The sequence below is a fragment of the Stigmatopora argus genome, chromosome 12 (assembly GCF_051989625.1).
Source record: "Stigmatopora argus isolate UIUO_Sarg chromosome 12, RoL_Sarg_1.0, whole genome shotgun sequence".
Classification (NCBI taxonomy): Eukaryota; Metazoa; Chordata; class Actinopteri; order Syngnathiformes; family Syngnathidae; genus Stigmatopora; species Stigmatopora argus.
In genome coordinates this window covers 16,700,305-16,727,967 of record NC_135398.1, presented here as the reverse complement: position 1 = coordinate 16,727,967, position 27,663 = coordinate 16,700,305, and the positions used below count along the sequence as shown (strand labels likewise).

The 27,663-nt window shown below is 42.4% G+C and overlaps 1 protein-coding gene across 5 annotated transcripts in view; it reads left to right on the top strand.

The window, feature by feature from the left end:
- LOC144085516 (metabotropic glycine receptor-like) overlaps positions 1-27,663 on the top strand; it is a 97,864-nt gene that overhangs the window by 20,164 nt on the left and 50,037 nt on the right. For 4 of the 5 annotated variants that reach the window (XM_077614856.1, XM_077614853.1, XM_077614857.1 and 1 more), the window contains exons 3-5: positions 4,484-4,586; positions 8,851-9,062; positions 14,632-14,700. In XM_077614856.1, the coding sequence (XP_077470982.1) occupies positions 4,484-4,586; positions 8,851-9,062; positions 14,632-14,700 (384 nt within the window). The remainder of the gene's footprint in view (positions 1-4,483; positions 4,587-8,850; positions 9,063-14,631; positions 14,701-27,663) is intronic. The other variant, XM_077614854.1, reaches the window with a different exon arrangement.

Sequence of the window (27,663 nt, the reverse complement as noted above, 5' to 3'; positions counted from 1 at the left end):
CACCGCGGCTTTCAAGATTTCAAGATGGACTTGCTTCTCCATACGTATTGGTGAGCCAGCTCAGTTACGCGTACTCTACTTATGTTTTTCGTTTATTTCGTGCTTAATATCGATTGTCATCATATGCCTTTTCTACCCACTACCCTTCATTGCACCAACTTGCTTTGGACCCATTGTGTTTCCCTTAATTCTGTATTGACTAATGCAAAAAAAAATACGGATAAAATGCAACGCTCCGCCCAGTGCTCGTAGAGATCTTTGAACAAGGGAGATGCAGCGAGAAAGACAGTGCGCTGAAATCATTAGCAGCCACTGTCACTGTCTCGTATGCTCCTATCTCAAAAATTGTCTTGTATCTCAAGGTAAATATTTGCTCTGAATTTTACTCGTATCTCAAATTCTTCGTATGTCGGGGCACTCGTATGTCAAGGTAATACTGTACTGCAATTTTTGTCACTTACGAACAAGAAATAAAAAGAAAAAAATCTAAGTGGAATTTTGCTTTATTTCATAATCACAAATGTACAATCATTTCCTTTAAAAAGGAAGTAACGTAAGCACAGCCAGGAAGTGTGTCCGTAGCGGTACAGTGTTTACCAAATCTGCAATAATAGGATGAGATTTACATTACGCAGGTTCAAGGCTGACATTTTATCAATCGACAAGACTTCCGATCAGCCTTAACAACTATTGTGATGTGCTGACAAGGTAAACGCTACGAACACATCTAAAAAGGCATCTGGCCAGTCAAAGCGCATTTAACTAGGTAAGACGCCTTAGGTAAGATGGCGGCGCCCTAGGTAAGATGCCGATGCCCCGAGCGATACCCTCGATTCAGTCATCATTTTTTGACTGACAAATGCGGCTTATATGCGAGTAAATATGATATATGGTCATTAACATGAATATGTACATGTTCATTAATATATACTGTCCCTTTATTAAATAAATCAAACTCAATACGGCGTAACCCTCCTACTTCAAGCAGAAGGAAGCATTAAAAGTGACAACTTCTTAGCATGGTGTTACGATCGGGGATGGAGGACCCCAAAGCAGGCAAGGGCTGCGAGTCTGGTTTTCGAATCCTTTATTAGAATCGTCCACGAGAAGGGCAAAGCACAAGAGGGGATAGCGTAGACGAGTCGTTGGTCGTAGAAGGATGTTCGGTCGCCGTGAAGTCCGTCGGGAAGTCCAGAGTGGAGGGTACAAAGGGCAAAGGCGAAGTCGTTTTCCGTGGTCCGTGGTCATGGGGCTGAGCGTGGTCGGAATCCTGGGTGCAAACAAGAGGTCGTAGATCAAACAAGGCAAGCAATGAAGGAAATACGAGAGGGTACCTAACAGTAGAACTGATAAGACGATCCAGCGGCGTGGTCATGTTCTTGGTGGCCTTAAATAATCCTCACTGGCTAATGACTCCCACCTAGAAGCGCTTGAGTCATCAGGGGCTGGGCCTGTGATTGGATGGCAAGCACACCCCACCACCAGTCTGGCCCTGGGCCTGACACATGGCCTTTTGTACTGAACAAGAGGATGGAGAAACTATTATTCTTTTTGGGTAGAGGAGGAGAAAATTGCAGGACAAACAGTGATGGAGTTGATTTATTTCTGAAAAAGCAGCTATTTAATGCTAATTTGTTTTGAATTAATAATTTAAAGTTATTTAGATGTGTGTTTATGTGCATGTGTTCGTGTGCTTTGGCTGTTGCCTAACGTTAGCTTCCTCCTTAGGCACCTGCACGAATAGAAAATGTTTTTACATACTTATTCATTTTGGATACATTAATAAATCATTTTTTTTCTCTCATTTTGGTGTTTCTCACATCTTTCATACAGAATTGGAGGACTTTGATAACTTTTAAACGGTTTAGTTGGTTTTCCATTTTGAGGACTGTGGAAAGAATTTTACAGCTGTGGTCAAAAGTTTACATACACTTGTGAAGAACATAATGTCATGGCTCTCTTTAGTTTCCAGTTATTTCTACAACTCTGATTTTTGTCTGATAGAGTGATTGGAACAGATACTTCTTTGTTGCAAAAACATTCATGAAGTTTGGTTCTTTTATGACTTTATTATGGGTGAACAGAAAAAAGTGATCAAATCTGCTGGGTCAAAAATATACATACAGCAGCGCTAATATATGGTAACATGTCCCTTGGCCATTTTCACTTCAATTAGGCGCTTTTGGTAGCCATCCACAAGCTTCTGGCAAGCTTCTGGTTGAATCTTTGACCACTCCTCTTGACAGAATTGGTGCAGTTCAGTTAAATTTGATGGCTTTGTGACATAAACTTGTTTCTTCAGCATTGTCCACAAGTTCTCAATGGGGTTCAAGTCAGGACTTTGGGAAGGCCATTCGAATACCTTAATTCTAGCCTGATTTAGCCATTCCATTACCACTTTTGATGTGTGTTTGGGGTCATTGTCCTGTTGGAACACCCAACTGCGGCCAAGACCCAATCTTCGGGCTGATGACTTTAGGTTATCTTGAAGAATTTGAAGGTGATCCTCCTTCTTCATTATCCCATTCACTCTCTTTAAAGCACCAGTTCCATTGGTTGCGAAACAGCCCCACAACATAATACTACCACCACCGTGCTTGACGGTAGGCATGGTGTACATGGGGTTAAAGGCTTCACCTTTTCTCCTCCAAACATATTGCTGGGCATTGTGGTCAAAAAGCTCGATTTTTGTTTCGTCTGACCACAGAACTTTCCTCCAGAAGGTCTTATCTTTGTCTATGTGATCAGCAGCAAACTTCAGTTGAGCCTTAAGGTGCCGCTTTTGGAGCAAGGACTTCCTTCTTGCACGGTAGCCTCTCAGTCGATGGAGATGTAAAACACGCTTGACTGTGGACACTGACACCTGTGTTCCAGCAGCTTCTAATTCTTGGCAGATCTGCTTTTTGGTGATTCTCGGTTGAATCTTCACCCTCCTGACCAATTCTCTCTCAGCAGCAGGCGATAGCTTGCGTTTTCTTCCTGATCATGGCAGTGACAAAACAGTGCCATGCACTTTATACTTACAAACAATTGTTTGCACTGTTGCTCTTGGGACCTGCAGCTGCTTTGAAATGGCCCCAAGTGACTTTCCTGATGTTTTCAAGTCAAGGATTAGCTTTTTCAGATCCATGCTGAGCTCCTTTGACTTTCCCGTTGTAGCGTTTGTGGGCGTTTGCATCCAATGAGCCCTATTTAAATGGCCTCAGAGAAGTCACCAGCTGTAGTCACTCATAATCACTCACAAGAAGTTAAGAGGCCATGCTATGAAGCTCATTTCACTGACACAACTTTCTAAGTCACCAAAATTGCCAATTTGTGTCGCTGTATGTATATTTTTGACCCAGCAGATTTCATCACTTTTTCTGTTAACCCATAATAAATAAAGTCATAAATGAACCAAACTTCATGAATGTTTTTTTTGTGACAAATAAGTATCTTTTCCAATCACTCTATCAGAGAAAAATCTGAGTTGTAGAAATAACTGGAAATTCAAGAGAGCCATGACATTATGTTCTTCACAAGTGTATGTAAACTTTTGACCACAACTGTACATCTAATCCAAGTTACATAACAAGTTCTGGAACCAATTAATTTCATAAGTAGAGGTACCACTGTAATGTTTTTTCGGTTCCAGGTGGTGCCTAAGCTTGTTGACATATTAATCAAGGTGCAATTATGCAAAATTGAATTTTGCAAACAACCCTTAATTTTAAATTTAAATTTGTGTCCCAGTTACTTGGCATTGCTCTGTGATTTCCCCTGATAAGGTGTGTTTTTTGGTGGGCTGCTGCCTCCCGCAAAAGAGCATGTGGATAACATTGAAGACTCAAAACTTCTACCATGAACACTGGTTATGCCATTCAGATAAGTTTATCAAACTAATTTCATTAGAGACTTTAAATTACACTTCTAATTACAAACTATGTTGTTACCTCACTGGTTTACTATTGCAAAAAGACAAACTTCTGAAAAAGTAAACACAAAATTGTTTTTAATGATTGCTACATTGAGATGTCCTGATATGCCAGCAGTTTAAATTTTGTGTTTGACTATGCAAGCTGAATCATTTTTGCTCCAAATGTGGCCTAGCTTATCATTTTGTCATAGCTGGAAAGTCCAGAGGCACACCTCACTTAAGTGTTCTCAGCAGAGATTAAGCAATTTGCTATTTTTCCCACCAATTATTGTTACAATTTTGTCCTTTTAAAGAATTTACAGAATTTTATACCCATTTCTATGAGTGAGAAGAAAATCAAAAACACTTGTGCCTCATATTTAACGTACGAGCAAGGAACATTTTTTAATAACTTATCTGTTTAGTCTTCTAACTTTTGCTTTTCAAATATTTTTGATCATCTTCATGGATTTCATTAACTTCATTAACTCTATTAAGCAACTGCATAGCTACGTCCATGAAGATATAAAAGGATAATAACCGTTCCCTTCCTGTGTGCTCATTTGAATCTGTTTTCTTCTCTCACAGTGCATACCCAAGGTTGGCCACGGATTTGTGTTGGACAAATACAAGTGCCAATGCAAGAGAGGATTTTACCAGTCAAGTCATGTCGGACTAAATGGCTTTAAAAGTAGGCCATATCATTCTTTGGTGTTGCAATACATATGGTCTAGCTCTAGCAGATCCCTGTCAAATCAAATTATATTTCAATATAAGCATTTAATGACTCTCCGAAATAGGGTGTACTGTTTTTATTTACTTACCGTATTTTCACACCTATAAAACGCACCGTCTGAAAAGGCCCAGTCTCAGTTGCGAGTATAATTTCTCCGGATAGGGCGCTAGCATAACACTAGGCTAGCGTATTTTATGCTAGCAGCTAGCCACTAGCGTGTTTTTTTAATGACAGCACGATCAGAACTAAGTTTGATAGTGCTTTATTGAGGTAAAAGGTACACACATTAATAGAAGTTAAAGCATTTAAACATCTACAAAACCATCAAAATCCTCATCTTCTGTATCTGATATAAAGAGTTTGGCGTTCAACATACTATGCTCCATTTCACTGTCAGTCAGAGTTGTGTATTCCGGTAACTTGATGCCAGCTTTGGTGAAAGCTTGAACAACAGTGCTGGCCGACACTTGAGCCCTGTCATTCACAATCCATTGTAACTCGCGACATGCATCACTCCCAAGCCTTACTCAGAGCTGCCAACCTCCGTCAACCCCATTTCAGAAGTACCCTTGTCCCATTTCTGGAGTATTTCCGGAGTAAATGCAATTCACGCAAAATCGATATAAAATGTAAGAAAAAATAAGCGTAGGACAATTTAAATCAATCTTTTATTATCATGTTTTTTTACATTAATTGAAATATTGTGTTTTTGCAAACTATTGAAAAAGTACAGCATAATGAAAATAAGTTTAACTTTGTGTTTGGGTCCTTCTACATGCGTTTTACAGTCAGTAATTCCAACATGTGTCACGCTGAAGTTGCACTTGCATGTTCTGCAATGCACATATGTCGGTCCTTTTGGAGGTGGCTTCAACATGGGATATTTCGTCGAATACGAACCACTAAACTTCTGCGAGTGTCTGGGTTTCTTATTAGAAGTTTCATCCAAATTGCCACCCATTTTGCACTTAACCCGAGCAGGCATATTGATAAGACTTACCAGTGTTGTGTACGCCAACTTCCATTAGAACAACCCTAGAAATGATAGGATTTGTTTCAGAACAAAAGACTGGTGGTTTTGTCAGCCTTAATAATACTTACTTTCCGTATGAAAAAAAATGAAAACAAAAATGTGAAAACGATAGAAGCTACCTATGTCATCGACTCTGAATCAATTGGCACGCTGAAGTCGCACAAGATGAATCATTCGTCAGAATTTGTAACTCGGACGATTCACAATGCACTCGTGTTACCGAATTCTTCCGGTTTACAGTGCAGTTGAATCAAGATGTCGCAAGCCGTAGCGATGGTGTGAATTTCGAGGGGTTTAAATAGAAAATTTGGTACAACCAAAATGGTTGCTTCATAAACAATAAGTAAATTTTTGGGGGGATTTCCGGAGTTTAGGGAGATTGTCCGGAGTCCCGGAGTTTGTGTTGCATTTCTGGAGAAATTCCGGAGTAGTTGGCAACCCTGCTTATGCCACGCTGATTCTCCTCGCTGTTATATCAGCATCGACAATCCATTCCAAATCGTCTAGTAACTCGTGCAACGCTTGCCTGTCTTCCGCCTGTCACTAAGAAAATGGTGGAAGACTGGACTGTCCCGCAACTCCGCACCAAGAAAAAAAACGATGAGCTGTCGGCGGTGGCCGTCATTTTCATAACGAAAATAGAGCTTTTTGACCAGTCGGGAGCTTCTGCGAGGGTGGATTTTTATTAGAAATGCGAGCAATAGAGCACTTTGGGTGCCGAGGATGGATGGCTGGACGCCGCGGCGGAGCAATGTGGATTTTCCCCAGAAATGCTTCAAAGCTGCCTGCAATGTTTTGGCGGACGCCATCGGCCTTGTCCGAAAATAGAGCACTTTGGGCGTCCAGGATGGCTCAAAGTTCTAAGTAAAGTATCCGAGAGATTGATGACAACACGGTCGTAGCCGTGGAATATGGAAACCATCTTGTCAGTTTCATGTCCTTGACAAAACCATATTTGTAGCAAAAAAGAAACTCCCAATTAACATCTTTCTTGTGCGCCAAAATCCTCTCGCAAAAGCTCCTCCTGAATAGGGCCCCTACAGCGCCTCCTGAAGATTCCATCGATGATTTAATGCCTCTCGAATCTGATAAAAAAGACTTGGACTAAAGCTCTTAATAACCTGTTTTTTTAATGTAAATTAAGCGGAGATGAACTATATTGACAGAAAAAATAAGCTATCCAGACATCTATCTATATATATATATATATATATATAGATATATGTATGGATAGCAGATATTTGTCAATATAGTTCATCTCCGCTTTATATCTATATCTATATACATATATATATATATATATATATATATATATATATATATATATATATATATATATATATATATATATATATATATACCCACCAATTGTGCAAGTTATTCTACTTGAAAAGATTAGAGAGGCCTGTAATTGTCAACATGGGTAAACCTCAACCATGAGTGACAGTATGTGGAAAACCCAGAAAACCACGTTGTTTGATTTTTAAACAATTTATTTGCAAATCATGTTGTAAAATAAGTATTTGGTCAATAACAAAAATTCATCTCAATACTTTATGTACCCTTTGTTGGCAATAACAGAGGCCAAGCGTTTTTGGCAACTCTTCACAAGCTTTTCACACACTGTTGCTGGGATTTTGGCCCATTCCTCCATACAGATCTCCTCTAGAGCAGTGATGTTTTGGGGCTGTCGTTGGGCAACACGGGCTTTTAACTCCTTCCACAGATCAGATTCTATGAGGTTGAAATCTGGAGACTGGCTAGGCAACTCCAGGACCTTGAAATGCTTCTTACGAAGCCACCCCTTTGTTGCCCTGGCTGTGTGTTTGGGATCATTGTCATGCTGAAAGACCCAGCCACGTCTCATCTTCAATGTCCTTGCTGATGGAAGGAGATTTTCTCTCAAAATCTCTCGATACATAGCCCCTTTCATTCTTTCCTTTACACAGATCAGTCGTCCTAGTCCCTTTGTAGAAAAACAGCCCCAAAGCATGTTTCCACCCCCATGCTTCACAGTGGGTATGGTGTTCTTCGGATGCAATTCAGTATTCTTTCTCCTCCAAACAAGAGAACCTATGTTTCTACAAAAAAGTTCTATTTTGGTTTCATCTGACCATAACACATTCTCCCAGTCCTCTTCTGGATCATCCAAATGCTCTCTAGCGAACCGGAGACTGGCCTGGATGTGTACTGGCTTCAGCAGGGGACACGTCTGGCAGTGCAGGATTTGAGTCCCTGGCGGCGCATTGTGTTACTGATAGTAGCCTTTGTTACTGTGGTCCCAGCTCTCTGTAGGTCATTCACTAGGCCCCCCTTGTGGTTCTGGGATTTTTGCTCACCGATCTTGTTATCATTTTGACGCCACGGGGTTAGATCTTGCATAGAGCCCCAGATCAAGGTAGATTATCAGTGGTCTTGTATGTCTTCCATTTTCTAATAATTGCTCCCACAGTTGATTTCTTTCCACAAAGCGTTTTACCTATTGCAGATTCAGTCTTTCCAGCCTGGTGCACGTCTACAATTTTGTCTCTGGTGTCCTTCGACATCTCTTTGTTCTTAGCCATAGTAGAGTTTGGAGTGTGAGACTGATGTTGTGGACAGGTGTCTTTTATACCGATAATGAGTTAAAACAGATGCTATTAATACAGGTAACGACTGGAGACCTCGTAAGACTTCTTAGAAGAAGTTAGACTTCTTTGACAGCCAGAAATCTTACTTTTTTGTAGGTGACTAAATACTTTTTTTCCACTCTTGGAACTTTGGAAATAAATTCTTTAAAAATCCAACAATGTGATTTTCTGTTTTTTTTCCCCACATTCTGTCTCTCATGGTTGAGGTTTACCCATGTTGACAATAACAGGCCTCTCTAATCTTTACAAGTAGGAGACCTTGCACACTTGGTGGTTGACTTAATACTTATTTGCCCAACTGTACATGTTCTGAACAATCGGTGAGAAAAGGCTTAAAATACATTATTATTAGTTGTTTGGGCTTTTGATTTAATGGAAACTGTATATCATTAAACTAATAAAATATAATCCCCTCATTAAAGTGTCACTGGAAAACTGAAACACTGCTCTCCTCAACCGAAAAAATTAAATTGAACGGGAGCGAAAATCTATTAATTTTCTAAACCTGAACCATTAATGCATCAGTCCATTGTCTGACCAAACACTTTATTCCCAGGTCAGGAACAGGGCTCTCACAGAAACGGCATATTTGATGTTGCAAATAAATGCCTTCCTTGTCAGGATGACTGTCCCAACTGCAGAGACAACACACCCTGCCTCGCTCAGGAGGACAGTGGGCTACGGCTTGCAGTGGCCTCCTTCCAAGGTCTGTGCATGGTACTGGACTTGGCTAGCATGGTGGTGGTTTACCACTGCAGGAAAAGTACGGTAAGCAAATATTAGATTGGATTAGATTAACCTTTATTCGTGCCATATTCGGGAAATTCAGTTTGTAGCAGTAGCAACTCAAGAAAAGACAATGTAGACCTATATAAAACTGGAATCACACACAGGAAGCCCACACAAGGTCGGGGCCTTCTGCAGACTGAGGCTGAGGTTGAAAATATGCAGAATCACTCTTCCAAGCTCATCAGCACAGTCCCTCAGTAATCTGAAGCTGATCATCAGGACCAGTAGCCTTCCTGGCCTGAATGTTTCCAAAATAAATGTCCTGGACTAACATAAAGAAATTAAGGTAATAGAACAATGACTGCCTCTCACACGCGATGGGTAGAGTCGAGTCGTAAAGGTTGTGAAAACATTAAAGTAAAAGGTATAAAGTATAAAAGAAGTTATTAAGAAATCTTAAAATGTAATAAAAAAGAAAGAAAAGTTGTGAAAACAAAGAAACGAGTAAGAGCGGACGGAGCTACTGCCACCGGCTGCCACTTGAACGGCGCCATCTTGGTTGCAGTAGCAAGAACAGATACAGACAGGAAAAGGCATTTTAGAGCTAGATAAACAAAACATGAACATAATGTCATGGCTCTCTTTAGTTTCCAGTTATTTCCACAACAATTTTTCTCTGATAGAGTGATTGGAACAGATACTTCTTTGTCACAAAAAACATTCATGAAGTTTGGTTCTTTTATGACTTTATTATGGGTGAACAGAAAAAAGTGATCAAATCTGCTGGGTCAAAAATATACATACAGCAGCGCTAATATTTGGTAACATGTCCCTTGGCCATTTTCACTTCAATTAGGCGCTTTTGGTAGCCATTCACAAGCTTCTGGCAAGCTTCTGGTTGAATCTTTGACCACTCCCTTGACAGAATTGGTGCAGTTCAGTTAAATTTGATGGCTTTCCGACCTGGACTTGTTTCTTCAGCATTGTCAAGTTTTCAATGGGGTTTAAGTCAGGACTTTGGGAAGGCCATTCAAAAACCTTAATTTTAGCCTGATTTAGCCATTCCATTACAGCTTTTGATGTGTGTTGGGGTCATTGTCCTGTTGGAACACCCAACTGCGCCCAAGACCCAATCTTCGGGCTGATGAATTTAGGTTATCTTGAAGAATTTGAAGGTAATCCTCCTTCTTCATTATCCCATTTATTCTCTGTAAAGCACCAGTTCCATTGGCAGAAAAACAGCCCCACAGCATAATACTACCACCACCGTGCTTGACGGTAGGCATGGTGTACTTGGGGTTAAAGGCCTCACCTTTTCTCCTCCAAACATATTGCTGGGCATTGTGGCTAAACAGCTCGATTTTGGATTTGTCTGACGACAGAACTTTCCTCCAGAAGGTCTTATCTTTGTCCATGTGATCAGCAGAAAACTTCAGTCGAGCCTTAAGGTGCCGCTTTTGGAGCAAGGGCTTCATTCTTGCACACTTGACTGTGGACACTGACACCTGTGTTCCAGTAGCTTCTAATTCTTGGCAGATCTGCTTTTTGGTGATTCTCGGTTGAATCTTCACCCCCCTGACCAATTTTCTCTCAGCAGCAGGTGATAGCTTGCGTTTTCTTCCTGATCGTGGCACTGACAAAACAGTGCCATGCACTTTATACTTACAAACAATTGTTTGCACTGTTGCTCTTGGGACCTGCAGCTGCTTTGAAACGGCCCAAAGTGACTTTCCCTATATATATATATATATATATATATATATATATATATATATATATATATATATATATATATATCTATATATATCTATATATATATATCTATATATATATATATATATATATATATATATATATATATCTATATATATATATCTATATATATCTATATATATATCTATACATATATATATATATCTATATATATATATCTATATATATATATATATATATATATATATATATATATATATATATAGATATATATATAGATATATATATATATATATAGATATATATATATATATATAGATAGATATATATATATATAGATATATATATATATATATATATATATATATATATATATATATATATATATATAGATATATATATATATATATATATATATATATATATATATATATATAGATATATATATATAGATATATATATATAGATATATATATATATATATAGATATATATATATAGATATATATATATAGATATATATATATAGATATATATATATATATAGATATATATATATATAGATATATATATATATATATATATATATAGATATATATATATATATAGATATATATATATATAGATATATATATATATATATAGATATATATATATATATAGATATATATATAGATATATATATAGATATATATATATATATATATAGATATATATATAGATATATATATATATATATATGTGTGTGTGTGTGTGTGTATACGTATACGCAGTGGCGGGCCGTCAGGGCCTTCAGGGCCTTCTCTGCTGGCCTAAGAAATATCTGAATCATATTATATTTTGTCCATCAATACTTATTATTCCAAATGGTTTGTTAGCTTCCTTTAAATTGCTTTTCCCCCTGGTTGCACTGCTTCCAAATGTATGTTTTCATATTGAAGCATTTAACCAATCACATTTCAGCCATTATGTGTTGCCAGATCAGATCTGCCTCAAAGCATTCACAATCAGTTCTTGGGGGCTCTGCTGCATTAAACTAGACTGTTGCTTTTAACCAATCAGATTTCGAGTTGGCAACCCCACAATGATTTTTCATAGGCGTTAGCATTTTGCTGGCTGGGACATGTCATTGCTTTCACAAACTATGATTGGCTAGTAGGCGGGCCAAAGCAGTACCCGAGGCAGCCGAGATCGCAAACTCCACCCACAATGGGCGACAGAAGCAAAAACAAATGGATTCTGTTTGCTCACAAAGCTATTTTCCAGACTGACTTTTCCAGAAAAAAATGGACATCATTAAGAAAGGGCGGCCAACTCTGAAGCTAGCAAGCCTGTTACAGCCGGGAAAATGGTGTGTGTGTGGCACTTTCAGCGCGCTAACTTAGCTCCACAAGCAAATAGTATATTGTTGTGTTGATTTAAAGCTATTTTCAAAACGGACTATGCCGGAAATATGACAGGACAGGCTCGACTTTCATCATTAGCTTCGATGGCGATAGGAAAGAAGAAAGAAAGAAAGGAGGATGGATATTGTGTAAAAAAGTTTTTGGGGTGAGTAAAATATGGCTATATTCCTAAATAATATTTCAATTGTGGGCCAAGTTCTGATATCTGAAAAGCTCAAGGGTTTGTATTGAAGCTCCAGTGTTTGTATTTAATCACAAAATGCTGCTTGGAAGTGGATTTTACCCCAGTTTAATTTTTGGCGTTTCACCATTGACGTCCATCGCTGTCTTTTCCCGGATACAAAATCACCCCCCTGGCCTGGTTGTAATGTCTCAAAAGCTCCAGTATTTGTATTCAATCAATAAATGATGCTAGGAAGTGGATTTTACCTAATTTTAGTGCATTTTTTGTCATTTCACGTATGGACGTATCGACGTTCATCGCTGTCTTTTTACCGGGGAAATGATACTCCGGGGCCGGTTCTGATGTCTAAAAAGCTCCAGTATTTGTATTTAATCAATAAATGCTGTTTTCAGCTGGATTTTACCCCATTTTTGGGCAATGTTTGGCCGTACGCCATTGACGTTCATCGCTGTCTTTTCCTGGGAAAATCACCCCCTGGCCTGGTTTTAATGTCTGAAAAGCTCCAGTATTTGTATTTAATCATGAAATGCTGCTAGGAAGTGGATTTTACCCCACTTTTGTGCATTAATTTATTGATTATTTTTTATGTGTCGCAGCTGTAGCTGCAGTAGAGGTTTTATAGCCATAAAATAGTTTTTGAGGGTTGGATTGATACATTGAAGGCGCTACCAGAAAATGCACCGCCCGCCACTGCTTATACGTATACGTATACATATATATATATATATATATATATATATATATATATATATATATATATATATATATATATATATATATATATATGTGTATATACACACAAAATAGTCTAAAATACATCTACCCAGACATGAGACCACATTCCTGGGTAAAATACCCCTCCAGAACCGACAGGGCCCGGTTGCAATACTACCACTCCTCGTAAATAAATAAAGTACCCATGTTGATGACACTATTTCTGGGTAAACAGAACCCCAGAACCTTCCTGGACCATTATTTTTACACTAATTAAACAATAATACATCTGCCCACACATGGGACACAATTCCCGGGTAAAATACCCCTCCAGAACCGAAGAGGCCTGGTTATAAAACACCCACCCACTCTTCTCTAATAAATCTCCCCGTATTTGAGACACCTTTCCCAGGTAAACATCAACCCAGAACCGTTTCTTTTTACACACAAACTTCCCTTAGACAACCACCCGTATTTTAGGCACTTTTCCCGTGTAAAATGACCCACCAGAACCGAGTGGGCCTTATTTTTATACACACCCGCACGCACTCGACACTGTTTTGAATCGGCAGAACTCTTCCATCTGGTGGACAAATTAATTCATTGCAATTGGGTCAGGTACCGGCTCAAAAGTGCACTTTCACCGTGGAAATCTACCACCCTGGGCCCGGTTCTGATGTCTAAAAATCCCCAGTATTTGTATTTAATCATTAAATGCTCTTTTCTGCTGGATTTAAACCCCTTTTTGTGCATTTTTGGCCTTTTCGCGAATGGACGTATATGGACGTATTTCCCTTCATCTCTGCATTTTACCGGGGAAATCATTCCCCTGGGCTTGGTTCTAATGTCCAAAGAGCTCCAGTATTTGTATCTAATCATTAAATGCTGTTTTAGGCTGAATTTTACCCCATTGCTGCCTTTTCATGGGGAAAACTCATCCTACGGCTCGGTTCTGCTACATCTGCCCGCCCAAGAGTGCTTATTCCCGGGCTGCCATTGACGGTAGACTAATAACAGAAATAGCATCTGCACCTCAGTCAACATGAATCGGACGTCATTGATTTTTACTATAATTTGGACAACGCTGGTGGCGGGCCTAAGTAGTTTGGTGATGTTGATTGCAGTCACCTGTTGCCGCTCCATCCAGCTCGTGTTGGGCCTGTACTGGGAATGGAGACACTCCTTGCACATGCCCAGCTCCGGGCCTGTCACATGCTTTATCTGCCAACTTACTTACTGTATGTACAACATAATACCTACCACATAGTTCATCCAGCATATCCACAAAATATTGTTAACATTCCCCACAACTTCAAATGTATAGTTAATAGACCCAGTATTTTTACCCATTGCCTCTTCCAAACAACCAACGGAAATCCATCTACCTCTCTAACGATCTAGTAATGCGCTCACCAGCCGTACACCCACATTTACCTCGCAATAATCCTAACTACTCACAAAACTGCTTCACTACCTACTACTACCTAATCGGCTGATTTTACGTATGCCATATAATATAATTCTACTATAAATTCTAGCATGCTCAGACAGTTTATTCTGAAAAGTCTCTGACATCTCTGTGTCATCTACAGAGCATCCGCACATCTGGATTCATTCTGCTGGAAGCCATGTTGTTTGGAGCTTTACTGCTGTACTTCCCTGTGAGTACTGGTTGAAGTAATTTTCCACCACTCAGTAGGATATTCCTATTTATTTTTATTATTTGTTATACTTTTTCTGTTTTCTTATATGCGTGTAAAGATTCAATCAATCATCATTCAATCATCTTTCATACCGCACATCCTCGAAATGGTTGTGAGGGTTGCTGGAGCCTAACCCACCTGGCTCCGGGCGAAAGATAGACTGCACCCTGGATTTGTCACCACTCAGCCGTAGGGCACACAGAGAGACAAGCGAACATTTGCACTCCCAATAATACTGCCACTAACAGGAATCGAGCCCGCGCCTGCCTGCACCGAAGTCAGACGAGTGAACCTCTACACCGCGAGGCAGCCTCGTGTAAAGGTTCTAAACAATAACAGTATCAAACATGTTCCACATATTGTGTTTTGATAGGTAGATAAAGTTAAATAGGAAATGTGGAAAAAATATGATCATAAAAAACAAGGCAAAAGATAATAATAATAATAATCGGACATAGGCCCTGTCGTCATTATCAACAACAAAAAAAGCCTACTTGTCATCACACCCAGAAACTGCGTGTGACGAAATTGGTGGTGCTTCTCCATAAGCTGCGTTTACTCGGCAAAAGACCTAAATAAGTGATAGTTACGGAATCTTGTAATTTGGCATTCTGCTGTTATGGATACAGGTCGCTTACCTCTCACTGTCTTTCACTTACCTTCAGTCAGCTAGTAGGAGGCAGATCACCACCCAAACATCTTTCCATATTACCGCAAAAGGGAATGTGTGTTATGTTACCGCAAATTTAGAGTTCTGATGGCTGTGGGGAAAAAACTGTCCTTAAGCCTATTTGTCCGTGCTTTGTGGGACCTATAGCGTCTGCCAGAGGGCAGCAGCTGGTACAGATTGTGACCAGGGTGGTAAGGGTCCCCTATGATGTTCCTGGCTCTGCTGAGGTAACGAGGGCTGGCAATGTCTTCCAGTGAGGGCAGAGAGCAGCCGACAATCCTATGGGCAGTGTTAATCACTTTCTGCATGGCCTTTTTGTCAGCCGCCGTGCTTCCAGCGTACCACACTGTGATGCAGTACGCCAGGATGCTCTCTACAGTGGTTCTATAGAAGGTTATCAGAAGCTTGGTGCCCAAGTTGTTCTTCCTAAGTACCCTGAGGAAATTGAGTCGTTTCTGAGCCTTCTTCACCACTGCCGTGATGTTTGTAGACCATGAGAGCTTATCCGTGACATGGACCCCCAGGAATTTAAAGGACTGGACCCTGTCTACACATACTCCATTTATGAGGAGTGGGGCCAGATCTGTGCCGTGTCTGCGAAAGTCCAGGATTATTTCTTTAGTTTTCGTGGTGTTCAGTGTGAGATTGTTCACCGAGCACCACGAAGACAAATTGTTGACCTCATCTCTGTAAGCCGACTCATCCCCTCCTGAGATGAGTCCGACCACAGTGGTGTCGTCAGCGAATTTGATGATGGCGTTAGACTGGTGGGTGGGTGTACAGTCGTATGTGTACAGGGAGTACAGAAGAGGACTCAGTACACAGCCTTGAGGGGAGCCAGTGCTTAGTGTAATGGAGGAAGAGAGGTGGGGACCCAGTCTAACAGTCTGTGGTCGGTTGGTCAAGAAGTTCTTTATCCAGCAGCAGATTGAAGAGGATAGTCCAAGGTGGGAGAGTTTGTCAGTCAGAATGTCCGGTTTTATGGTGTTGAAGGCTGACCTATAGTCAATGAAGAGCATCCTCACGTAGTTCCCATGGTGTTCCATGGGGCTCAGTGCTGTATGAAGAGCAATGGCAATAGCATCCTCAGTGGACCTGTTTGCTCTATAAGCAAACTGGTGAGGGTCAATTGAGGGAGGGATTGTATTCCTGATATGGCGGGCTACCAACTTTTCAAAGCACTTCATGATCACAGGCGTGAGTGCAACAGGCCTATAATCATTCATGCTGTCAATGGTTGGCTTTTTGGGGACAGGGATAATGGTGGCAGATTTCAGACAGGATGGAATGATTGATTGTTGCAGGGAACAATTGAATTTTTTTGTGAAGACTCCAGCCAGCTGGTCAGCACAGGCTTTGAGCACCTTCCCAGGTACTCCGTCTGGGCCAGCAGCCTTCCTGGTGTTCACAGACCGCATTACCAGTCTCACTTCCTGTTGCCGGAACATCAGTGTATTGCTGCAGGGTGGTGGTGGGGGTGTTGAGACTGGGTCTGATTTGTCAGTCTTAAAGCGGGCAAAGAAACGGTTCAATTCCTCCGCTAGTGAGGCATCTGCGTTAACAGACATATTATTGTTATTGTAGTTGGTAATATGTCGTATTCCTTGCCACATTTTCTTTGGGTTATTTTCTGTGAAGTGCGCCTCAATTTTCTTAGTATATGCTGCCTTGGCCTTTTTAATGCCTCTTTTCAGCTCAGCTCTGGCAGCTCAATATTTGATCTTGTCCCCTGATCTAAAGGCGGTGTTACGGCATTTGATGAGTGCCTGTGTCTCATTGGTCATCCAGGGTTTTTGGTTAGGAAAAATACGTATTCGTTTATCTATAGCAGGGGTCACCAAACTACGGCCCGCCGGCACATTTGGACCGGCCCTCTGAACAATACCAGAGACGCTATCTGATTTTTTTCCTATTTGGCCTTGAAGACTGGGAGGTTTTAATCTTGTGTTTGGTTCATTGCACCCCTGCTGAGCCCACAAATCATCCCAGTGAAGCGGGGCTTCTTATTGCTTCTTTGGTGACACGCGCGGGGGGAGTGTTTCCCTTTGATGCACGCGGACACAGTGATACCGAGACATCTGGACGATCGCAGGTGAGGGCGGAGCCCTGGGAGTGGGACCTTCGCAGACTATTCAAGCATATAAAAACTGTGCAACCTCTTTGAGAACGGAATAATGGCGAAAAAGTTAGGTAAGAGACAAATTGATTCAGAATGCAGGGTATTTAAACTGGAGTGGACAAACGATTATTTTTTTGTTCAATGCAAAGAAAAGGCTGTCTCATCTGTCAAGAGACGGTTGCGGTATTCAAAGAATACAATCTTCGCCGACACTATGAATCCCGTCACAAAGACAAGTACGATAGCTTGCAAGGCCAAATACGAGCAGACAAACTCTCAAAGCGAAAAAGTGGACTACTATCTCAGCAGAACCAGGCATCCGTTCGGGCCAGCTTTCGGATTGCTAAATTGATAGCAAGCAGCGGTAAGCCTTTCACTGACGGGAGAGTTTGTTAAGAAATGTATGGAAGCTGTCGCGGAGTAGGTGTGTCCCGAGAAGAAGGATGCATTTAATGCCGTAAGTCTGTCGGCGAGTACAATGACCAGACGCGTTGAAGAAATCGGGAGTAATGTATATGCCCAGCTGCAGCAGAAGACGAAAGAATTTGACTTTTTTTCATTAGCACTGGATGAAAGCACGGACGTGCAAGACACAGCGCAACTGCTCATTTTTATTCGTGGAGTTAGCGCAAACTTTGAGATATGCGAGGATCTGGCAGCCCTCCAAAGTCTCAAAGGGACTACAACGGGAGAGGATATTTTTGACAAAGTGTGCCAAACCATGGAGAAGATGGACCTGGACTGGTCAAAGCTAGCTAGCATCACGACTGACGGGGCTCCTAGCATGGTGGGCGAAACTCGCGGTCTAATGGGACGCATGAACCGGGAGTTGGAAAAAAGGGGTCTCACCGCCCTGCTACGAGTCCACTGGCTAATTCACCAGCAAGCACTGTGCTGCAAAGTGTTGACGTGAGAGAGATTCTGCTCTGACAACTGAGCTGAACTTTGATCTGTTAAGATTGTGCATGGCACAACAGAAAGTTAATGTTCCATGGCTTTTTTTTCTATGAAGAACCCAGAGTTATTTAGTTATTATTTATTTCATAAATAGTGTTATTTATTTCCTGTTTTTTTCTGTGAAGAACTCAGAGAGGGTTATTTAGTTGTTATTTATTTCATTAAGTGTTATTATTTGTTTCCTGACTTGTTTTCTGTAAAGAACCTGGAAAGGGTTATTTGGTTATGTGCGGCTTTCTGGAAAACAATAAAAAATTTAAGCTCCCCTACGATAGGCACACTTTTTCTGTTACAAACTGACACCGGCCCCCCATCAGAGAAGGGAAAGGTTATGTGGCCCTCACAGGAAAAAGTTTGGGGACCCCTGATCTATAGTGACGTTGTCAATGCAGTTTTTTATGTAAGAAAGTACAGAGTCCGTGTAGTCCTGGAGGTTGTCGTGTACAAAAAGTTCCCAGTTGGTGCGGGAAAAACAGTCCTGCAGCTGAGAGAGTGCGTCCTCGGGCCAAGTTTTTATTATCTTTATTTGTGGCGTTTTTTGCCTCCGGAGTGGAGTGTAAGCGGGGGTGAGAGATAGGCAGAGGTGATCTGATCCAGCTAGGTGAGGGAGGGAAGTGGCTTTATAAGCATGTTTGATGTTAGAATAGACATGGTCAAGAGTTTTGTCTCCTCTAGTATTACAATTTACGTATTGAATAAACTTAGGTAAAACAGTCTTTAAACACGCCTTGTTGAAATCACCAGCGACAATAAAAACTCCATCGGGGTGGTCAAGCTGTTGTTTGTTTACAGCCGTTAGCAAGAGGTTAAGTGGCGTGTTAACGTTAGCATTCGGAGGTATATAGATAGCCGTTACTATGACGACCGTTAGCTCTCTCGGTAAATAATAGGGCCTACACCGTATTGCCACTAACTCTAAATCCGGAGAACAGTGAGTGTCAATGATCCTACTGTCACAACACCATTCATTATGTATAAACATGCACAGTCCTCCTCCTTTGCTTTTGCCTGTTAATTCTTTTGAACGTTCGTTCCGAAAAAGCGTTCGGCTAGCTAGCGATACCGCAGCGTCGGGGATATGCGGGTGTAGTCACGTTTCTGTGATGAGAATAATATCACATTTCTAACAAAGCAGTTGGTAGCAATTCGAAGTTCCAACTCATCCATTTTGTGGGTGATGGATCGGGCGTTGGTCAAAAAGATACTAGGAAGCGGTGCTCGGTGTAGTTGTTGTTTCAGCTTAGCAGCAAGGCCCACCCGGCATCCACGCTTCTGTTTTCTGTCCCTTCGCCGCCTTCGACGTGCTTTGGGTGGGCTGGCTAGCCACGGAGATCCCGTATATAAGAACATAAAATAAGAAATATACTGTGATCCTTCACTTTGCGGCTTCAACTTTCGAGGCTTCACTACATCGTGGATTTTTTTCTGAAGTATATAAAAAAAACTTGAAATGTCTAAATCTAAGCTGAAAATCCGGCACAGTTTGTTACGTCTTTGGCAAGACGTCGAGGCGAGGAAATGGGGAATAGGACCCAATCACAGGAAAGCAGGTAAGGACGAGGGAAGTGGTGCTCAAACGAAAATTTTAATAACTTAGACAGGATCTTAGAAAATAACAAAGCCTTAGAAATCAAATCACATAACCGGGAAAGCGAGGAACAAGGCACATGGAACATGGATCGAGGTAACGTGGAAACATTGCTTGGACAAACAAAAGCAGACGATCCGACGAATGACATTACAATCAGTGGGGTTTAAATAGATTGATGTGGGTTGATGAGACAATTAGGAACACCTGGGAAACACACGAGGGAGCAAGCGTTTGTGTACATACACAACGACTGGTGCTGCAGCAGTAGGATCATTAACACTCACTGTTCTCCTGACGTAGAGCTCTTGGCAGTTCTGTGCAGGCCTTTCTATCGACCAAGGGAGCTAACGGTAGTCATTGTAATGGCTGTTTACATCCCACCGGATGTTAACGTTAGCACGGCACTTAGCCTCCTGCTAGCGACTGTAAACAAACAGCAGCTTGACCACCCCGATGGAGTCCTTATTGTCGCCGGTGACTTCAACCAAGCATGTTTAAAGACTTCTGCCTAAGTTTATCCAGTACGTGAAGTTTCACACCAGAGGAGACAAAACTCTAGACCATGTTTATTCTAACATTAAACATGCTTATAGAGCCACACCCCTCCCTCACCTAGCTGGATCCGACCATCTCTGCCTGTCCCTCACCCCCCCCAGGCCACAAGCAAAGAGAATAAAAACATGGCCCGAGGACGCAATTTCTCAGCTGCAGGACTGTTTTTCCCGCACCATTTGGGAACTTTTTGAACACCACAACCTCCAGGACTACACGGACACTGTACTTTCCTATATCAAAAACTGCATGGACACTGTCACTGTTAATAAACGTATGCAGGTTTTTCCTAAACCCTGGATGACCAGTGAGACAGAGGCACTAATTAAATGCCGTAACACTACCTTCAGGTCAGAGGACAAGTTACAATACAGCGCTGCCAGAGCAGACCTGAAGAGAGGCATTAAAAAGGCCAAGGCAGCATATACAAGGAAAATTGAGGAGCACTTCACCGAAAATAACCCCAAGAAGATGTGGCAGGGAATACGACACATTACCAATTACAATGACAATAACAAGGTCTCTGTTAACACAGGCCTTACTAGCAGAGGAACTGAACCGTTTCTTTGCCCGCTTTGAGACTGACAAATCAGATTCAGTCTCAACCGTGACCGGACGATTCGCCGAAAGACGTTTGGCCGACGGACGTTTGGCCGAAGGACAGTCCGCCGAACGGACATTTCGCCGACCAGACGTTTGGCCGAACGGACGTTTCGCCGACCGGACGTTTGGCCGAACAGACATTTCACCGCCGCAACATTCGCGCGCTCGCCCCGACCCCGGATCGTGTGTGTACAAGTTTTTCAACCTCGGCCCGCGGGCCATATACGGCCCGTTAGGATTTTTAATCCGGCCAGCCGCCGGCGTTGTCCAAATTATAGTAAAAATCACTCATCACTCAATTTATTAGTCTACCGTCAATGGCAGCCCGGGAATAAGCACTCTTGGGCGGGCAGATGTAGCAGAACTGAGCCGTAGGATGTTTTCCCCATGAAAAGAAAAGACAGCAATGGGGTCAAATCCAGCCGAAAAGAGCATTTAATGATTAAATACAAATACTGGGGATTTTTAGACATCAGAACCGGGGAAATCAACCACCCTGGGCGCGGGCCCAGGGTGGTTGATTTCCCCGGTAAAATGCAGCGATGAAGGGAAATACGTCCATTCGCTAAACAGCCCAAAATGTACTAAAATGGGGTCAAATCCAGCCTAAAACAGCATTTAATGATTAAGTACAAATACTGGGGATTTTTAGACATCGGAACCGGGCCCAGGGTGGTTGATTTCCCCGATAAAAGTGCACTTTAGAGCGGTACCTGACCCAATTGCAATGAATAAATTTGTCCACCGGATGGAAGAGTTCTGCAGATTCAAAGCAGGGGTATTTTCATTACAAATAGTGGTAGTATTAGAACCGGTCCACGTCGGTCCTGGTCGGTAGTTTTACCCCGGAATTGTGTCCCATGTGTGGGTAGATGTATTATTGACTAATTTGTGTAAAAATATTGGTCCAGGAAGGTTCTGGGGTTCTGTTTGCCCAGAAATAGTGTCATCAACATGGGTACTTTATTTACAAGGAGTGGTAGTACTGTCGGTTCTGGTTGGTGTATATGGCCCGCGGGCCGAGGTTGAAAAAATGTACACACACGATCCGGGGGCGGGGCGAGCGTGCGAATCCCGCGGCGGTGAAACATCCATTCGGCCAAACGTCCGTTCGGCCAAACATCCGGTCGGCGAAACGTCCGTTCGGCCAAACGTCCGGTCGGCGAAACGTCTGTTCGGCGAACTGGCCGTCGGCCAACCGTACGTCGGCCAAACGTCTTTCGGCGAATCGTCCGAGTACCGTCCCAACACATCCACCAACTTGCAGCAGTAATGTGAAGCTTCAGGAACATGAAGTGAGACAGGTACTGCAGACTGTGAACACCAGGAAGGCTGATGGCCCTGACGGAATACCTGGGAAGGTGCTCAAAGCCTGTGCTGACCAGCTGGCTGGAGTCTTCACAAAAATTTTCAATTGTTCCCTGCAACAATCAATCATTCCATCCTGCCTGAAATCTGCCACCATTCTCCCTGTCCCTAAAAAGCCAACCATTGACAGCCTGAATGATTATAGGCCTGTTGCACTTACGCCTGTGATCATGAAGTGCTTTGAAAAGTTGGTCGCCCGCCATTCAGGGATACAATCCCTCCCTCAGTTTACCCTCACCAGTTTGCTTACAGAGCAAATAGGTCCACTGAGGACGCCATTGCCGTAGCTCTACACACAGCACTGAGCCACCTGGAGCACCAGGGCAACTATGTGAGGATGCTTTTCATTGACTATAGCTCAGCCTTTAACACTATAATACCGGACATTCTGGCTGACAAACTCTCCGACCATATCCCCTGCCATCTGCTGCTGGATTAAGAATTTCTTAATCAACCGTCCACAGACTGTTAGACTTGGTCCCCAGCTCTCTTCCTCCATTTACTGAGCATTTCCCCTCAAGGTTGTGTACAGAGTCCTCTTCTATACTCCCTGTACACATACGACTGTACACCGACCCACCACTCTAACTCCATCATTAAATTTGCCGATGACACCACTGTGGTCGGACTCATCTCAGGGGGGATGAGTCTGCCTACAGAGATGAGATCAAGAAACTGTCTTCGTGGTGTTTGGTGAACAATCTCACACTAAACACCACGAAAACTAAAGAAATAATCCTGGACTTTTGCAAACGCAGCACAGATCTAGCCTCACTCCTCATAAATGGAGTATGTGTAGGCAGGGTCCAGTCCTACAAATTCCTGGGGGTCCATGTCACGGACAAGCTCTGCTGGTCTACCAACACCACAGCAGTGGTAAAGAAGGCCCAGAAGCGACTCCATTTCCTAAGGGTACTCAGGAGGAACAACTTGGACACTATGGACACGCTTTGGGTAACCTTTTATAGAGCCACTGTGGAGAGCAGCCTGGCATACTGCATTACAGTGTGGTACGCTGGAAGCATGGCAGCAGACAAAAAAGCTACGCAGAGAGTGATCAACACCGCCCAGAAGATCATCGGCTGCTCTCTGCCTTCACTGGATGACATTGCCAGCCTTCACTACCTCAGCAGAGCGGGGAACATTTTTAGGGACCCCTACCACTCTGGTCACAACCTGTTTCAGCTGCTGCCCTCTGGCAGACGCTACAGGTCTCACAAAACGCGGACAAATAGACTCAGGGACCGTTTTTTCCCCAGAGCCATCAGGGCTCTGAACTTGCATTAGCATGACTTACACAATCCCTTCTGTGCAATAACTTCGGGATGTACAATAACAATGTGCAATATCTTAGACTGTGCAATATTTTAGAATTACGTGACTTTTTAAATTACTTATTTATGTTTTTACTGGGAAACACGCACTTTGTGGAGTAGCACCACCGATTTCATTATATGCAGCTGTTGTATAACGACAATAAAGGCTTTTGATTTGAGCGAGAGTGGCATAGTAACGAGGGTTTTTAAAAACGGTTTTATTGTAAAAAAACGGCTTTATTTTCTCATGTTATCATCAGCTCAGTCCAAAGCTCTCAAAAATCGTCGGCTGGCGCATCTTCTTTCAGCGGATCTTGAGCACGTCAATCACGTCCAGCCTCCGTGGGTTTCTTCCGGATACTCCGGTTTCCTCCCACATTCCAAAAACATGCATGGTAGGCTGATTGGACACTCTAAATTGCCCCTAGGGATGGGTGTGAGTGTGCATCTCCTTGTGCCCTGCGATTGGCTGGCCACCAAATCAGGGTGTCCCCCGCCTCTGGCCCAAAGTCAGCTGGGATAGGCTCTAATTAGGATAAAGCAGTTCAGAAAATGAGATGAGATGAAATAAAGACAACCATTTCCCCCTTTTACCTTCTTGGGTGTTATCTTGCAAAAAGTGAAATAATCTGTCATTTGTGTTGTTCCAAAAGTTCATTCATTCATTCATCTTCCATACCCCCCATCCTGGAAAGGGTTGCGGGTGTTGCTGGAGCCTAACCCAGCTGTCTTCGGGCAAAAAGCAAAATACACCCTAGACTGGTCGCCAGTCGGTCGTATGGCACACAGAGACAGACGGTACACGGTCGATTGGTCGCCGGTCTTTTGGTTGCCCGGAAGATAAGTGATAACTGCCATTTAAATCGTTAAATTCCCTAAATACAAACTGCGAATTACTATTTAGTCATACTTAATGCCCTAGTAATTATTAGGCTAAAGAAAAGCTCCAAATTTCCCGGACTTTTATTGTTTTTTGTTGGAGAACTTGTTAAGACCCTGACTGACGTAGCTTCTTAAAGGGACAACACATGTACATACAAACTCTTATACACTCACACGTCGGCTTAGTGAAACTGCTCATGGCCATTGTTGGCTTTTATTGATGCGTAGACCGTGTTGTTTTACCTTGTTTTGTCGCCGGTCTTTTGGTCGTCGGTCTTTTGGTCGCCGGTCTTTTGGTCGCCCGTTGTCGCGGTCGGGGCGACCAAAAAACCGCGACCAAAAGACGGCGACCAAAAGACGGCGACCAAAAGACGGCGACCAAAAGACGGCGACCAAAAGACGGCGACCAAAAGACGGCGACCAAAAGACGGCGACCAAAAGACGGCGACCAAAAGACGGCGACCAAAAGACGGCGACCAAAAGACGGCGACCAAAAGACGGCGACCAAAAGACGGCGACCAAAAGACGGCGACCAAAAGACGGCGACCAAAAGACGGCGACCAAAAGACGGCGACCAAAAGACGGCGACCAAAAGACGGCGACCAAAAGACGGCGACCAAAAGACGGCGACCAAAAGACGGCGACCAAAAGACGGCGACCAAAAGACGGCGACCAAAAGACCGGCGACCAATGGACCGCACACGGAGACAGACAACCACTCACTTTCACAACCACATTACCACCGAGTCAAACTCAGACTGCCCACACCCAAATCAGGCGGACGAACCAATGCACCATTGGGTGGCTTCTCCAAAATTTTCACCTCACAATGAATTTGAGTTAGCATCTGTTTCCTAGTTGCATAACAGGTGCTGAAAATAGCTTCCCCTTCCACTCTCTTAGGTTTACAACTATGCCTTTCTCTTTTACTCTGCTCTATCAGTTCTTATACCTTTACATTTCTACCTTTCACCAGATAATCATTTGAAATGTTTCAACTGTATCATCTCACCTAAATATTTTCTGGTTTGTACAGTTACAGCAATAGTTTGTTTCCTTTGTGCAACCATCAAATGCGTGTTCAGCCATGCATGGTGCAACATTCAATGCATTTTTAAACAGTCCATCAAGTTCTCACACAGCCTGTTTTAAAAATATATTATATCTGCTGATTAATTTATGGAGGAGGCATAGCTGGTTGGATGCAAACCAAAGAGGGGGACCGCTCCATCTAGTTCATATAAAAAAATCATTAGCGAATGTAGAAAAGGGTGTGGCACAGTTTGTCTGCTTAACGTCCAGCAGCAGGTTTTGAGGATAGACAGACCAAACAATGGACAATGCATGTGTTTAAGAAGTTGTAAAGATTCAAATTGGGTAAGAAGAAGAAGGGTGGAAGAGGTAAGACGATTTACAAAATTGCTAGAGTAGAGATGGTGGTTTCTGTGAAGACAGAGGGTACATGCCAGATATACATTATGTGCAGACCACAGGTACCAACAAGTAAGCAAGATACAGGGCAATTATGGATGGGTGTGTGTTTGTTTTTGTTTTTTTGGCCATGTATCAAGTCAGCTTCATTGCCAAATCATCAATTGTGCTGGACATACAAATAGTTAAAATTTAAAACATTAAACATTAAACACTAAAGGTGAATTGTAGTAAGGGACAGCAGAGTGCAAATGAGTTGTTCTATTCATTTGGGGGAATCCGGTCAACACATGCAGTAAAATACCGTAATTACTCGAATATAACGCGCACTCGAAAATAACACGCAGGTAATTTTGGGCCAAAAATATCTGGAAAAACGCAGTAATCGAATATAGTGCGCACCTAAAATTTCCCGCTGACGAAAATCAGAAATCTTACCTTTTTTTCTTCGTTTCACGATTGTTTTGTTCAAACAAATTTATTCATTAGAATCCTTCAAATGAAGAGTTCCTCTCTCTCTTTGTCTGTCCTCTTGTTATGATCGCGCCGCGTCGCTGGGTCGTCGCAGCGCGATCGGGGGCATCTGTTACGGTCGCGCCGCGTTGTGCGACGCGACCGTGGATGTAGGTAGACCCAAATGCAGGAAGCAGGAGAGGACGAGGCATTCAGCGTGATACGGAGTCCTTTAATGAATCAACCAAGGCGTGGAAACAAACGTGGCCGCATGCGGCGCGCATACGGACAGAGGCAACAGAATAACGACAGCTAGCGACCGCTAGCAACCGCTAGCAACCGCTAGCAACCGCTAGCAACCGCTAACAACAGTCAATGATAGTCAACGATAGTGAACGATCCGGCGACGTGTGATGACGCGTCGCTACTTAAATACAGGAAACGAAAGCAATCAATGGATTGGCTACAGCCGGAATGCGTCAACGGCAACCCAGGAGGGCCAAAAGGGCCACTCCTGACACCTCTCATACATCTCTTCGTTGAGAATCCTATCAACGTCCACGCTTCCTTCATCCACTTCCTCTTCCTCCCACAACACATCATCCGATTGGCTTTACGAGATGACGTAAAATCCGTGCGTCGGCTCTACGAGATGACGTAAAATCCGTGCGTCAAAGTGAGTTTGACAATGCTTTTTTCGATCGAAAATTTGTAATTTATTTTAGTTATTGATTATAACACGCACCCCCAACTATTGGAATTAAATATATAGCAAAAATCTGCGTGTTATATTCGAGTAATTACGGTAGTTAAATAGGTTAAAAGAGTGTTTTAATGATATCTATATTTTGGAAATCTTTTTCTTAAAATGGAATTGGAGCAAAGTGTTTTGCAAAGGAACCGTTTGAACAGGAGTTAGTCTGCTGGTTCCCTATGTAAACGAGAACACCATGTATATCGGAGCTGCCAAGTTCTTCAG